A 16,681-nucleotide genomic window follows, 5' to 3' on the forward strand; every position below is an offset into this window, starting at 1 on the left:
AAAAAAAAAAAAATAGCTTGGTCTGGCTTTGGTTTCCTATTTAGTGTTTTCTATGACTTTAATGCTTACTGGAATATTACTATAAAATATAATACATTTATATTTGCATTTGTCGGCAAGATGTTGAAGAGTCTACTTAAAAACAAGAGGCTCAGAAGAATTCCTGAAGTAAAAGACTCGTTTTGAGTCTGTGGCTAAATCAGTAACTTGTGCAAAAATTTTGGTAAAATTCTTTAATGTGTATTTTTCTCTTTTTTTAGGTTATTTGAGGAACTCTATGAAGATCATGGTGATACCTTGTCCCTTCAGTATGGTGGGTCTCAACTTGTTCATCGTGTAAAAACCTATAGAAAAATAGCACCATGGACCCAGCACTCAAAAGACATCATGCAAACCCTGTCCAGATATTACAGCAATGCTTTTTCAGGTAATTCTGGAGTCATAGGCATTTCTGAGACTTATGCTGATATACAAATTTCTTTTTAAACACGTACTTTTTTAAAGCTATCTGACTAAGGAAAATAAAAGTTAAATATTTTAGAAGTTTAAAACAGTGTCTATCACATAGAAGGTAGCTCAATAAATATTTAATAAATGAATGAACATTTTCTGTTTTAAATAGGAAACTTTTGCATTTGCGCACCCCTAATTAGCATTTTTATATAAAGCACCATACTTTAATTCTGTGTTCTTCTCTGTTTCTGCTTGAAATACAGGGTACACATAAAGTTTGTGTGCAGTTTACTATGTTAAACTATTTTAAATTGCACACAAGTTTTATGTCCACCCTCTATATAGATAATATTTTGAGGGTATTGAATCATTATTTTTTAAAATAGAGATCAAAGTCTTGACCATTCTCAAAGAATGTAAATATCACTGAAACTTCTGCTTGTCAGCTAGAAATGAATTGTAACATTGGGATCAAATTATACTCACTAAACGGTCCTTTCTTACAACTTGGGAATACTTAACGTTACAGGTGGTTAAAATGGCACTTTTCCATCTGTTCTGATGGAATTGTCAATATACTAGATATCACAGATCCAAAGGGGTTGTGGGACAAATCCCCATGCACAGAATTTAGGAAGTGCTTGGTGGTCTATTCCATGAGCCTTCAGCCCTTGAACCAGATTACGGATAAAAAAAGTTTGAAGAATATGGAGAGGATTGGTAAAGAAGCCCTTTGGAGTGAACTGTGCCTTCAGTGACTGGCCCCATTCCCACTCTACCTCGTGAAGAGAATGGGCTTTAACAGGACACTGCATTGACGTGGTATTGAAGGGACATCACACAGAGGGATGGGCTGAGGAGAGTGCTGCCGGGCCAGGAACTGCCTGCATTCCTACAGTGGGTTGGACCGAAGGGTACTTGATATGTTTTCTGGTGACCAGATGTGGGTCTCCTGGAGGAGGGTGCCAGCATAGGGTGGGCCTCCAGCCTAGCCATTAGGGTCCCTGGAAGGACAGAGACCCAAGCAGCAAGACCCGAGGTCAACACTAGGTACCTGTGGAGTTAAGGGAGGGGTTAAAAAGAGATGCAAGGGGACTGTGGAAAGTTCTTCCTGAATGGAACCTCACAAGCATCCACGAATCAGCTTTCAGCATTTTCTGGGCCCAGAAAGAATCCAAAGCCGGTCTGCTGTGCTCATGTTCAATTGTAATAGTTCTCAATGCTGTGTAAACAAATTACTACAACCTCTGCAGGTTCAAACAGCACACATTCATCACCTCACTTTCTGTGTGCCAAAAGTTAGGCACAACTTAACTGGGTCCTCTACTTAGGGTCTCACAGGCCGCAATTATGATGTCAGCTACACTGTCCCATCATCTAGAGGCTTGGCTTGGGAAGAATCAGCTTCCCAGCTCATACGTTGGCAGAATTCAGTTTCTTATAGTTCCTTTGGGCTGTAGGACTCATAGCTCTTGAGTCTGTGCAATGAATCTTGAAAGACAGTCTTGTGTAGTGTAATGTAATGTAATCATGGGAGTGACAGCCTATCATCATGGCCGCATCCCGTTGGTTAGAAGCAAATTGTAGGTTCCAAACACAGACAGGGGCATATCAATTTCCTAGGGCTGCTGTAGCAAAATAGGACAAACTGGTGACTGAAAGCAACAGAAATTTATCGTCTTAGAGTTCTGGAGGCTAGAATTCCAAAATCAGAGCGTCAGTAGGGCTGTGCTCCCTCTGAAGGAAGACCCATAGAGAAAGATCCTTGCTGCTTCTCAGCTTCGGGAGGTTGCTAGCAACCCTTGGTATTCCTTAGCTGGCCATCATAAATCTCTGAATCCATTGTCACATGGCGTCCTCTCCCCTGTGTCTGTGTCTTCATGCTATTGTCCTCCTGTGTCACTCCCTCTCTCTTCTTAGGAGGTCACCAATCATTAAGAGTCTGCTCTATTCCAGTGTGACTGCATCTTAACTTGATTATGTCTACGGAGACTCTAATTCCAAACAAGGTCACATTCACAGGTATCAGGAATTAGGACTTCAACATATCTTTTTGGGAGACACAATTCCACTTATAAAAGTTATGGCGGAGGTGAAGGAGTGTAATTATAAGTCGTGTGCCAAGGAGTACATATCCCCCTGGTTGTGTGTCTGCCCTCTCCTGTCATCATCGTCCTTGTAATGGGGGATCACTGTTGACACTAAAGGACCAAGTAACATACTTTCCAATAAGACTAGAGGACAGAGAGAATGAATGTGTAGCTGTACATGATTTTAAAAAGGAAGGAGTAATGTTAAAAGATAAAGATGGTCATGAGAAAATGCTGTGCACACACTGGAAAGGTGAGACACAATTATGCACAAGCAAAAAAGGAACCCCTGTGAAGAGAGCGATTTCCTGAATAATGTGGCTCAAACAGACTAATTTAGTTTAAGAAGCATAGTGTCAAGGAGTGTACAACTTATTTTTAAAGTACAATGGGTATTAGAGAATGACGACAATATATTATAGAATAATTTTCTTTAAAGCACTCAAGATAACTTTGCAAAAGTTAAAGTTTCCTCATGTTATTCTTCTAGTTTAGTCAGGAACATACTGATTAAGAAACTAGAGTCATGAAATTAGGTTGTCAGGAATTGTAGACACATTGATGCTATGTGGGTGACTTACCTGACCCTCTTTTGGACTCTTTTTTTTTTTTTGAGACAGAGTCTCACTTGTTCGCCATTGGTAGAGTCTCATGGTGTCATAGATCACAGCAACCTCAAACTCTTGGGCTTAAGTGATCCTCTTGCCTCAGCCTCCCGAGTAGCTGGGACTGTAGGAACTTGCCACAGTGCCTGGCTATTTTCAGACTCATTTTAAAAACTGTTCTTAAGGCTTCCCATACTAGCATGCTTGTGTCTGGGAGTTATCTTGATTAGTTTCTAACATAACTAGTTCCATGGGCAGTTGAAGGATGCCTTCTAACAGCAGTCTCCACCCTTTTGGGCCCCAGGGGACCAGTTTCATGGAAGATAGTTTTTCCATGGGCGGGGGTGGGAGGATGTCTGACAGGAGGCGGAGCTCAGGCAGTGAGGTGTGCCATGGGGGGCGGCTGTAAATGCAGGTGAAGCTTCACTTGCTCACTGCTGCTGCTCACCTCCTGCTGTGCACCCTGGGTTCCTTGTACTGCCCGGATCCTAATAGACCACATCTGTGGCCCAGGGATTAGGGACTTCAGCCTTATAAAGAAAGTACAGATGTTTTCCTTCGGGTGTTAGGAGGAGATTTTAATTCCCTTGAGGGCCTTGTTAAGCTCTAGTTTGATTTTACATTCAAAACTTTTAAGCCTCTAGTTTATTGCTGAAGTGTTAAATTCAAATCCTCTTCACCTGCAGCAGTTAGTAATAGCTCTTACTTACCTATGTATATAAATATATACACCTACACATATGTGTGTAATTTAAATGTGAAGGTATGTATGCATGCATGAGGGGAGCCATGGCCTCCTCAAACAGATTTATAGGGTACAGATGGCAAAGCTCAGCACACATAGAAAGCAGTAGTCACAGAAGACAGCACTGAGATGGCTTCACCCAATATTATGACAGTGCTTTAAGATACTGGTGACAGTCTCCCTCTCTGCTCACTGCATAAAGAGGGAAATGCAAGGAGCATGCTGAGGCCATCTCAATTTATCAAGAGTAGTGGGGTGGCTTCTCAACTTATCCTTCCAACAGCAAAACTTTGAGTGAAGAAGCTGTATTTCACTGTCGCAGAAAGAAAACCATTGAGTAAATGTTAGTTTTAATACCATGTTCAATAACATTGATAACTCTGGTTAAAGCCCAATTCTGTTCACCTCTCCTTCAACTAAAGAAGTTAAACATGGCAACAGAAAAAATTGCAACTTATTTCTCTCAGTTTAAACTGACTGTAGTTCTCTAATGCACACTTAAAGTTGCCCTAATCTTCTACATTTTCTAAGTATGTTTGTTCTCCTGCTCTCCAAAATGACTTCCCATACATTGTCCTCTCTCCTTAAACCTGTAACACCCCCATCTAAGCTGATGACCTTGCTTCATGCTTCAGTGAGAAGATAAAAGTCCTTGCAACTCTCTCTTGTTATCCTTTTCTGCACCCTTAGTTTCTACCTTATATTGTGTTACAGCACTTGGAGTGTCCCTGCCCCGTCTTAAGCCAACCCCTTCCTGTTCTCTGACTCCCGCCCCTTCTTGTGCTCCCTGTGACCATGTACCATGCTGTACTTCATCAGTTTCTCCCTCTCTAGAGCGTCACCTCCATTAACATAAAAGCACATGTTAATGTTTTCCATCCAACCTTTCAGTCCATCCCTAATCCCACATCCTCCTCTAGCTACGATGCTATTTCTCTGCTCTGTTGAGCAAAACTTCTTGAAAGACTTGCCTCCCTGGCTGTTTCTTCTCTCCTACCCTGTTCCCTTCACCCACTCCACTCGGTAACCGCCCTATCCTAACACCGAAACTGTACCTGTCAAGGTCACCAACAGTCTCCACCTTGCCAAATCCAATGGTCACTTTTCTCTCTCCATCTTGCTCAACTTTTCAACAACTTTTTCTTAAATTTCCAAGTGTTTTTGGTTACGTGGATTACTTTTATAATGCTTGTGTAGTGGCTGTAGGTGTACCATTCACCCACATAGTATTCATTGTACCCATTAGGTACTTTTTTTCCCCTCTCCCTTCCTCCCTCCTCCTTGCTTTCCACTGAGTTTTACTTCCCGCCGTGCACACGGGTGCTTACCAATTAGTTCCAATTTAGTAATGGGAGCATGTGGTATTTGTTTTTTCGATCTCGAGATACTTCACTTCTGAGAATGGTCTCTGGTTTTCCCTAAATTGTTGTAAAAGGCATTAAGTCATCCTTTTTATGGCTGAGTAGTACTCCATGGTATAATATACTGCCTCATCCTCAGAAGTGGCTCAGGTACCTCTGCCTCCTTCCCCGACACCCAACCTAAATGTCCCTCTCTTCCTTCCTCACTCTCCTCTGCTGTTTTATTTTCTTCATAGAACGTACATTCTATGAAAAGCCCTTGGCCGGTATTGCATGACTTTTCCCTACTGTGAAATGTGAGGCCCTTGGTGCCAGGTCCTTGTCAGTCTTTTATCCCATTATGCAACAGAGTGGATTCTTGAATGAAAATTTTTTTTCAATTTTTAAAGTAATATATGTTAGGCCAGGTGCGGTGGCTCCCACCTGTAATCTTAGCACTCTGGAAGGCCGAGGCGGGTGGGTTGCTTGAGCTCACAAGTTCAAGACCAGCCTGAGCAAAAGTGAGACCCCTTCTCAACTAAAATTAGAAAAACTGAGGCAAGAGGATCACTTGAGCCCAAGAGTGGGAGGTTGCTGTGAGGTTTGACACCATGGCACTCTACCCAGGGCAAAAGTTTGAGACTCTGTCCCCCCCCCAAAAAGAAAACAAACACAAAAAAGGAATATATGTTAATTATACAAATTATAAAATAGCTCACAAATAAATTGTATAATCCCAATCTTCCAGAGAAGGTTCATATTTAGGAGAACATGATCCTGACTATACCAGTAAGTTATAATCCGTTGTTGCTCTTGTAGGTAATGTGAGTGATCTTTATGACCTTAAAGATTTTTCTACATGATTTTTGTAGCGTTATAGGACTATATCCTTTAGAAGAATCATAATTTAATTATTTGTTATTGTACATTTAGAGTCCTTCTAAACAAATGTCTCTGAACATATTTTTGATCATATGAAAATTCTGGAGGCATATGTATTAGGTCAGAGGGTATAAATACTTTCTAAGACTTAAAAAAAAAAACCTGTGTATGTGTAAGTAGAGGGAGAGCCCAGGAGAGCACCAAATTGGCTTTCAGAAAGAACATAACAGTTCTGTGCTCCCCTGGGCAGGGTGTGGTCGTGCCTTTGAAAAGTATTTGGCCACTAAATAGATAGAAACTGGTATATTGTTCTAATTTCCACTTACTTAATAATTAATGAAGTGGAATTTTTCTGTGTTCGTTGGCTATTTGTTTCTTTTGAAAGTTTTGTGTACATATTTTTCTGTTAGGGCGTTGATCTGTGTCTTTCTTACATTTAATTGGCCTTTATTTCAATATATGTTATAAGGTAGACATCTAAATTTGTCACCCCTTTCCCCCCAAATGAAACAGTATTATTAGTTGAACATTTCATTTAATTACTGATTTCAAAGGCCATTTTGTCACAAACTTAATATTAGAATAACAAATATGTTAATTCTAAAGTAAATTATTTTTGTCTATTTGAAGAGAAATGTTGCTGAGTTCAGTGGCTCATACCTGTAATCCCAGCACCCTGGGAGGCTGAGGCAGGAGGATCCTTTGTGCTCAGGAGTTCAAGACCAGCCTGAGCAAGAGTGAGACCCTGTCTCTACTAAAAACAGAAGAAATTAGCTGGGTGTGGTGGCAGGCACCTGTAGTTCCAGCTACTCAGGAAGCTGAGGCAGAAGAATCACTTGAGCCCAGGAGTTTGAGGTTGCTGTGAGCTAGGCTGATACCATGACACGCTAGCCAGCAACAGAGTGACTGTCTACAAAAAAAAAGGAAAAGAGGAATGTTATATTTAAGCTTGATCTGTTTAAATATAGCGAATAATAAAACTGGTTTGTGTTTAATTGTTTGGCCTTTGAAGGATGTCCATTCTTTTTCCTTAAACGCATGATTGAAAGGTAATCATTTTGCTCTCTCATTGTCCACAATCACAGAGAACCTACTGGTTTTAAACTCTGGTCCATATCCAAAGAACTACCATCTTCCTAGAAGTGGTTATCTTATTTGCAGTCAAAAGTAGCCAGGAGAAGATGCTCGGTTCATTAGGGCTGGCCTTCTAGCCCAAGCTTCGTAAGTGACTATAAACATCACAGATGTATTTTAAGTTATAATAACATCAATATTTTTAAAAAGTCTTCTTTATGCTCCTTTGAAGGAGTATCTTTCTTTTTTCTTTTTCTTTTCTGGTTGTTTCTCATGGCATTTTATCGATACCATACTTGCTAAAAATTAAAGGGAGCTACTATTAAGTTTAAAGGATGAAAAACACCTTGAAAACATGGCTGAAAAGTGGAAGGCTTCTCTAGCTAGTGTTAAGGTATTTTGGAGTGCTAGATAAAAGTAGCTATTAAGTGCATTCAGGCTATTTTAGAAGCATAAAGTATGTAACCAGTACAAGGCCATGGGTTTACTTTTGTATTATGTAACCAGGGCTACAGTAATACAAATACAGTTGGGGCAGTAACGTCTGCATTATTTAATACACGATGTTTTCTCTCAACAAGTGGAATAAAAGGCCCATGTATATTCAGCACATAAACACATCCCTTTTATACATTACGCGTAGCCTGAAAGGTAAGTGGTATTTTAATGGAATGCTTCCTGTCAGAATACTAGTAAATAAAATATATGCTTGATGTACCATATTGATTCTTTTTTTTTTTTTTTTTTGCTGAAAGGTTGAAATAACCCAATTAGAACAATGTTGATAATTTCAGATGTATTCGTGTTTGCTATAGTTCAAAGAAAATGGATTTTACGGTAGTGTTACCTTATCCCCAAAGCAGTCATTTCTGTTGTGCTGTCTTTTTAGTCCTGTTCTCGTTTTTGTAAAGAGGTTATTATTATTATTATTGATATCGTAGATATCTTCCACAACTGAGTACCCAGGGCTTTGAGACAAGAATGGGAAGAAGGGAATGAAGGGAAAGAACGAAGGATACAGTGGAAGAGGACGTAGAATGGGAGGGGTGGTTCGGGAGACCCCTTCTGTGCCTACTGTCATTTTTACCAAATTATGACCAGGAAAAGGAAGTAAGATGTTAGAGTCCGTTTTACTAGCTCAGGATACAGTTTGAAAAGGTAGTTTTGGAGTGGTTGAATAGTTACAATGAGGCTGTTACTTATGTACCATCATTATTAACTAAGAAAGAAAATGGCCCAGGCTCACAGCTGAGGGGATAAAAATGTCGTAAACATTATCTCAAGTAAAGAAACGGAGAATATCTTTTCAAGGATTAAAAGTGGAAACAAATGCAACTGGCTGACTTGTTCAAGGTTGGAAACTTGGACAGAAACTGGGTCATTTCCTTTGATGTCTGTGCTTGTCTTTGCAATGAAGTACAGGTGTATTAACTTCAGGTAAACTAACAAGGGGGGAGGATATATTTTCGTTTTAAAAATAGTTACTGTCTAAGTTCTCTCGCTAAGAGTTTCTCAAAGTTCAAGAAGCAGTTTATGTTCACTACCCTCTCTAGATAGAAGAGGTATGGAGCAAAAAGGATATATTTTGAAGCAAGATTTTGCTCACAAGCTTGGTAACTGTTAGTTGTGTGTGTGTGTGTGTGTGTGTGAAAATTGTGTGCATGCATTTTGAAATATAAATACTACTTTGCTTTTCAGAGGTATGTTCTATGAAGTGACAGTTGTACTGCCATCCTCCTATGAAAACATTCCCCTGAGTTGCACACATCAGTCATGGATTCTCTGAAATACCTATTTTTGCTTTCTAGATGCTGACAGACAAGATTCCATTAATCTCTTCCTGGGAGTTTTCCATCCCACTGAAGGGAAACCTCATCTCTGGGAACTCCCAACAGATTTTTATTTGCATCACAGAAATACCATGAGACTTTTACCAACAAGAAGAAGGTATTTTTCTTCCAAGTCTATTATGTAAACTCAGATTTGATATTATTTCGAATATAAGAGATTTTTCTTTTTGGAAAATAATCACGTAGGCTAGAGCAGTGAGTTTCACTACATGTCTGCCGCGAGTTTAATATTACTGATGTCCCACTGGTAGGTTGGGGAAATTGTGGTGAGCAGTTAATATTTGGAGTCTTCTCTCAGTTTCCAAACTTCATCAGTGAGTGTAAGTTGTAGCTCCAGTGCAACAGAAGTTGTTTTTCACTAAAGCAAACCGGCAACATCATTTTCCGATCCTCTAGAGTCTAAAGGATTCTAAAGTTCAAGGACTCAATTTGGTTTTTCAAGTACAACATCTAAGCAGCTTGCGCTTGGTAAGTCCGGTGTTCTTTCCTCCAGGAAACACAGCCACTCCCGGTGACACTAAGAAACACAGAAATTAGAGCAGGGATACCAGTGTCCCAGAGCCACTCCCGTCAGCCCCCACTGACTTTGGCTTTCTTGACATTTGCCAGTACAGGTTATCTTGATTAAAATTAAAATGGTAATAATATTCTCAGAAGACACAAACCGTTTACCCGAAGCATTCTCCTTTCCAATCCAATTTTTCTGCCACTCGCAGTCTCCCCAGCTCTGATTTATTTTGGGCGGGAAAGAGGTTGGTGGCTTACTTGTAATTATGCTACAGTTTTAAAAGAAAAAAAAACATAACTGTGAGCTTATCTGATGATTTTATTATCTAATTTAAGTTACATAAAATAATTAAAGTGTTTTCGTTTATAATTTTTTGAGAGTAATACCTCCTGAAACAATCTCCAGGATGAAGTCCAGGCTCCCTCTTGCTTGTCTCATGGTAGAGAATAGTTTCTCTCCTTCCACCTTTCTCGTTTCTTCTACTGCAAACCATACAGTCCTTCGCTGATTTTTTTTTTTCATTTTGCAATGTAAAATGCATCTTCTAATTTAGCCTTTTCTCAGGGTCAGAAGATGATGGTCTTCTCCTCTTTCTTCAATTTCTGTCCCTCACCGTGCCCACAAGCTGAGTGATGAGAGAAAGGTGTGTCTGCACTTTTTCTCCACCCCCGACTGTTATCTAACGAGTAAAAGGTGTAGCTGTTCACAGCTGCAGCTTCCATCAGCCAGAAGAATAATTTTTTCCACCATTTGTAGGACCTCCTTATAAATCTGTTAATATCCACAGTACTTATCAGCTCTGTCCACTCTTCCCATAAACTTCGTGTACTCTACAATAACTTTTTCAAATTGCACAGGCTGTTTCTTCCTCTAACCAGTCGTCAACTGTGTTTGAGGGACAGAGACCGTGCTCAGCATAGTCACCAACCTCTTGTCATAGAGCGAGAGGCACGTGATTTCCATATCACATCAAGAGGCACAAAATTCATATTCCTAAAGTTTCTTCTTTTTTAGATCACTTGGAAAATCCTTCCCAGAAGCATGAGTTTTCCTATTCTATGTACTTTCATTTGAAGCAATTCCCAAGCAAATTGAGGGCTTGTGTAGAACCCGTCAGTGTAGATGGGACAGCCTGAACCACTCGTAAGTGCTGGCAAAACTTGTGCCAAATGAATCATTATTTAAGGTAAAAATGGCAATCAGAATAAATAAGACTTTCTATTGTTTTGCCATAATAGGGAATGTGAGAAGCATATAACCATTTTCTGAATCATGCAGGCAAAAAATTTGTAGGCCCCACTTTGTAGACTTCTTCAGATGGTAGCGCTCGAATTGAATCCTTCCTTTGTTTTTATTTATTTATTTAATTAAATCATAAACACATAGATCACGTATACATTAATGCATTTATGGGGTACAGTGTGCTGATTTCATATAGAATTAGGAACGCTTACACCACACTGGTTACTATATGCCTCATCTCGTTTACTTTGTCCTTTTGAACTGACTGTGCGCCCATCTGTAGCCACATAAAGCTCTGTGCATCTCTTGTCTGCACGCCCACTAACGTTCTCCGCCTGTCCCCTCAGGTACTCATGCGCTCCCGAGCTGTCATGTGTCAGACGTCTTCCAACAGTGGAGCAGAACAGGAAAATCTGTCCAACATAGGATCAGAAAGGGTTAAACAAATGGCTCAGGTCTTTTCCATTCCCCTGATCTGATGGTCTGATTCTTTATTCAGAAGGAAAACGAACTTCGGCCGGTTTGGCTTGTTTTAGTCCCTGGTCATCTTTCTGCGTCCTTCACAACACATCTCCATCTAATACTGCTGTCTTCCTGGGGTCAACATCACTTTCACTGATCTGCAGTTTGGGGAATCTATCACTCTCTCACTTTTGAGCTTCAAAACTACACTTGCCCATTCCTAGTATAAGTGCCAAGCTTCACTGTTGCTTAAAGCCTATTGATCTAGCTGCCCCAGGGCACTTGGCTGCTTTTACAGATGCTCTGCCGCTTCCTGCTGTCTCCTGGCTTGTACACAGTTCTTTCTTGTGTTTTTTTCTCAAGCATGAAACTTGTTATGGCTGGTACTATGTGAAGATAGAAACAATACCCAAATTAAGCAGCTGTACTTTCTCTGTTACTATTTCCAACATGACACTTCCAACATATAGAGCAATGGCTGACACACAGCGTGTACTTAATAAGTATAGAATGACTGAAGGAATTCTGCACAAGCAGCAGACTTCTCCTTTCTCTATTCTTTCCGTGCTCTAAAGCCTCACTAATGAAAAAGCAGTTTGAGGGTCTGTACCTTTGACATCGCCCAGGAACGTGTCATAAGTGCAGAATCTCAGGCTCCACCTACTGATTCAGAATCTGCCTTGTAACAAGATCCCCTCATGCTTCTTACGCACACTGAATTTTGGGAAGCACTGCTGTAAAGTGCGTATCAGGCTAAAACAACTTTAGGAGCCTTTCCTGTCATCATGGTCCTCCCCCCGCCCCCCCCCGCCCCAGTCCACTGGGCTTCGTGTTCCTTTCCCCATCCGTGGTTGTCTTCTGCTTGCCACCTCCAGGAGAGTTTCCTGTGCTGCTGAATTCATTTGGAAACTCCCCCCTTTTCTTCAAGATTTTATTTGCAATATTTTAATTTCAGCATTTTATTTTCAGAAATGCTTTCATTTATATTAAATTCTCTTTTTAGCACTTTTGACAATAGGCTCTTATTATTTTCAACCTTTGGAAATCTGTTTTGTTTGTTTGTTTTCTAATTCTTTTTTTTTTTTTTAAATTAGATCATAGGTGTGTACATTGATACTGTCCTGGGGTACAGTGTGCTATTTTTATGTACAATTTGAAATATTCTCATCAAATTAGTTAACATAGCCTTCCTGTCACTTTCTTAGTTATTGTGTGAAGACATTTATATTCTTCATTTAGAAAGATTCACATGCACCCTTAAAAGATGAACCATTGACATACCATTTCCTATTATTCCCTTTCCCGGCTCTCAGGAAGTTCTTACATGGAACTTTTCCTCTAAATACCTATTTCATCAGAACTTGATTTAGTATTGAGTTCAGTTTTCAGAGAGAAGGCAAGCCAGGGTTCTCAGATTCTCTGCTTATTGCAAACGAGCCTTCTAACAGAAATCCAGACAGGTGAAATTTCCTACCCTCACTCTGATTATAATCTAGTAGTATTTACCATTAAAGATTAAAGAGCCTATACTGGCTCGGCGCCTGTGGCTCAAGTGGCTAAGGTGCCAGCCACATACACCTAAGGCGGCAGGTTCGAATCCAGCCCAGGCTCGCCAAACAACAATGACAATTGCAACCAAAAAATAGCCGGGCATTGTGGTGTGTGCCTGTGGTCCCAGCTACTTGGGAGGCTGAGGCAGGAGACTCGCTTGAGCCCAGAAGTTGGAGGTTGCTATGAGCTGTGATGCCACAGTACTCTACCCAGGGGGACAGCTTGAGGCTCTGTCTAAAAAATAATAATAATAAAGAGCCTATACTGTTTTCTAAAGAAACTTGTTCATTAGGACTGTCCAATGCATTCCTTAATGACTTTGCCTAACTATCTTAACTATACACACAGATGTGTAAACATATAGCAGAGTATAAAAAGTAATCTGTCAGGTAATGATGTGCAGGGGACTCCTGGTTGGAGGATTTGATCCAGGTCTCACGGCTCACGTGGAGGCAGAGTAACGGAGGCACAGTCCTTGGGAGAAGTAAACTGCAGTTCAGAGTCAGCTGGGTTCACAGATACAAATCTTTTTCAGCAGAAAGTAGGTAACATCAGAGCATCTTGACTCTCCACTATATTCTTGGCATTTTTGCAGACGTGTGATGTGGAAAGAAGAAAGGAGTTGGGAAGGGAATTAACATGTTGAAGACCTACTGTGTCAAAAGCTTTGCAATCATGTTTTAAAAAGAAAAAATATTCACTTTGAAATAGAAGGTGCTATCTTAATATAGACCATAAAAATCTTATTACCTAAGGAATTATAGAAAACCAACATTTACATTACTTTCACTTTTTTTTAATTTTATAGTTACACTCACTGGTGGACACCAGAGGTAATAAAGCATTTGCCATTGCCTTATGATGAAGGTAGGTAACTGTTTCTCTTTAGTGTTTACACTAACATTTCAGAGTTTAAAGTAAATGAACTTGAACCTTTAAATCCTCTGTTAAAATATTTTATTAGAAAGGAACGAATGGGGTTGTGCCTATGGCTCAAGGAGTAGGGCGCCAGCCCAATATGCTGGAGGTGGTGGGTTCAAACCCAGCCCCAGCCAAAAACTGCAAAAAAAAAAGAAAGAAAGAAAAAGAAAAAAGAACGAATGGCTACTCAGTATTAGGTTTCTGTTTTAGTATAGAGGGGATTGCAATATGTATCTCTTACCTTCTTAAGGGTGGGGATTCTGTTATACATCTTTCTATCCAAGTAGGTCAATACCTTATCTTGTATTCTACAATTATTAGGTGTATCTTAAACATATTATAATTAGTATATATGTTACATTTCTACATATTTGAGGGGAATGGAAAGGATGTAAGGATCCATTTACCAGAAGAAATTAAAACTTTTTTCTGTACTAAGCAGTAAGAAAACGTACAGATGTGTGTAATGGTACATTTTAGTCACGTTTAAATTTCATTAATTTGTCATAGAGCAGGAGAAAAGTTATATTAGAACAGTACCCCTAAATGTACGTTACATTAGAATGATATTTCCAAATTTAAATAATTGCTGCCTTTGAAGTATAACTTAGTTCTGGCTCTGTTATTGACATTGGACAAGCCAGTTTTCTATTTATAAGACAGTTCCTGGTAGGATCTACTGCCAGGCTGGAACGCTCGGGTTGAGGATACTGTCTAGTCATGGTTCACCATCCCATCTCTGGGAGGGAAAGCCATAAAGTAGAAAGATTGCAAAAGATTCTTAGTTCTTAATAAATTATTAATTCATTTTGGAAACTATTTGCAATCTGAAATCCTTGGCAAAATTATTGCTCATATTGCTAAGAAAGTTTGGTTGATCTGGGAGAAAAAAGGAAAGGGCTTTAACTGTCTAACATTTCAAATCCTATTAAATCCATTAACAGAATTTTGAAATATAAAGGAAAACTCAGTGAAAAAGCTGCATGATTTTTAGCTAGAATGCAGAGGGAATCTAAGAGCAAGAAGGAATTTACGGAGTTCCCTTTAAGTAAATAATTCTGTGCACCCACCTGGGACTTTCAGAGGCCCTCCTGCCACCTTAGAACTTGTGGCACTCAGCTTGTCACTGTTTTCTGTGCATGCCTCACGTCTCTTCTCCAGGTGCAGGTGCTGGAGGAGGAGCCTCCCCTCGCCTCGTGCCATGTCCCCCAGGGAGCTGTCCCAGTGCTCTGTGTGAACCCAGTTGCTATCGCGTAAATGTTTGCTCCGTGTAATCAAAAGACTTTGGAGTAACAGGCAGTATCTCTCTTAGTGATCTGTGCTGCAAACTTAAAGAAGCTGATAGTGAAGAAATTTCACAGATATGAAGAAGAGATTGATATCCACAACGAGTTCTTTCGGCCGTATGAATTGAGTAGTTTTGATGACACCTTTTGCTTGGCTATGACAAGTTCAGCACGGTATGTCGTAAGTACTGTGATGCTGCAAGTCTTTGGGAATTTTTTTTAGTTGATGTGTATTTGCCTGCCTTTACCAGAAATCCATTCGGCAAGCCTGCTCTCAGGTGGGTGTTGAGCCTCTTGAGAACCCTCTGTGATGGGGAGCCCACTACTTCAGGAGGCAGCCCCCCTATTGTTAGACATGGAGGTGATTCCTCCCTGTTCTTAAATCGAAATCTGCCTCCCACTAGTCCTTGTTCGCCATTTGGAATAAACTCAGTTTTTTCACTGAACAAAGAAATTGGGAGCTAACATAAATTAGTGGAAAAGCTCAAAGAAAGACTGGGATATAAATCTTAGGTCAGCCATCGCCTAACTGTGTGACCTTGAGGAAATGACCCAAACTGTCTTGAGCTTTGTTCTTCATAGCTCTCTCTCTTTCTCTGTCTCTATCTGTCTCTCTCTTTCTTTCTCTGTCTCTGTCTCTGTCTCTCTCTCTCTATCTCTATCTCTATTTCTTATACACACACACACACTCATACTAGGTGCCCAATGTAGGTTGGGACAGTAGGTAATTAATAAATGGTAGCTATTATTATTCCTATTTTTATTAGGCAGAGAGTGCCCTAAAGGTCACCATATATATATACAGACGTAGGGAAAATGGGAAATTGTAGCTAAATATTTATTTACAAAATACCTATTATAAAATTTTATAACATATATCTTTACATGGTGATATATGATTAAAATATTAAAAGTACAAAATAAAATAGAAAATATAACGTAAATTTGCTAATTTTTCCTATTTATGGCAACCTTTGAGACACCCTATAGTTTCTTTTTGTATGACAGCCTTCTAGGGTTTTTTTGTTTGTTTGTTTTTGTTTTTTTGTTTTTTATTTTTTTTTGAGACAGAGTCCATGTCGTCACCCTTGGTAGAGTGCCCTGGCGTCACGGCTCACAGGAACCTCCATCTCTTGGACTTAAGCAATTCTCTTGCCTCAGGCTCCCATGTAGCTAGGACTACCAGTGCACACCACAATGCCCGGCTATTTGTTGTTGTTGTTGTTGTTGTGATTGTCATTGTTGTTTGGCTGACCCCGGCTGGGTTTGAGGCCACCAGCCTTGGTGCATGTGGCTGGCGCTGTAAACACTGTACTACAGGTGCAGAGCCAACCTTCTGGACATTTGAAGAAGCAATGTTATTTTTTTCATGATAAATACTCTTTATTCTTTCTTTCATAACACATGTGATGTAGTTTCCTGACTCTCCATCCTGGTCTGTCACCTTGGAACATAATTCGTTTTTGTGTGTCTCTTTTAGAATTTGATAGGACTTTTTAGGAAAAATGATGGGTCCAGAATAAGAAAATTGGGGAAAGCAAATCTTTTGTTAGTGTATTTGATACTAAAGTTTAAATCTTTATATTTTATTTGGATATGGTATGTATATGCTTAAGCTTTATGTGGTACATGTAGAAACATATTCTGTGCTTTTGTTTCCTAGAATCACCCT

The 16,681-nt window shown here is 39.8% G+C and overlaps 1 protein-coding gene across 1 annotated transcript in view; it reads left to right on the forward strand.

Moving 5' to 3' along the window:
* The window catches only part of FIG4 (FIG4 phosphoinositide 5-phosphatase), a 98,463-nt gene that overhangs the window by 49,149 nt on the left and 32,633 nt on the right, over positions 1 to 16,681 (forward strand). The window contains exons 14-17 of the mRNA XM_003781817.3: positions 261 to 427; positions 8,998 to 9,136; positions 13,611 to 13,669; positions 15,036 to 15,183. Coding sequence (XP_003781865.2) covers positions 261 to 427; positions 8,998 to 9,136; positions 13,611 to 13,669; positions 15,036 to 15,183 — 513 coding nt within the window. The remainder of the gene's footprint in view (positions 1 to 260; positions 428 to 8,997; positions 9,137 to 13,610; positions 13,670 to 15,035; positions 15,184 to 16,681) is intronic.

This window comes from Otolemur garnettii, unplaced genomic scaffold (genome assembly GCF_000181295.1).
Source record: "Otolemur garnettii isolate 467f Iridium unplaced genomic scaffold, OtoGar3 scaffold00002, whole genome shotgun sequence".
Taxonomy (NCBI): domain Eukaryota; kingdom Metazoa; phylum Chordata; class Mammalia; order Primates; family Galagidae; genus Otolemur; species Otolemur garnettii.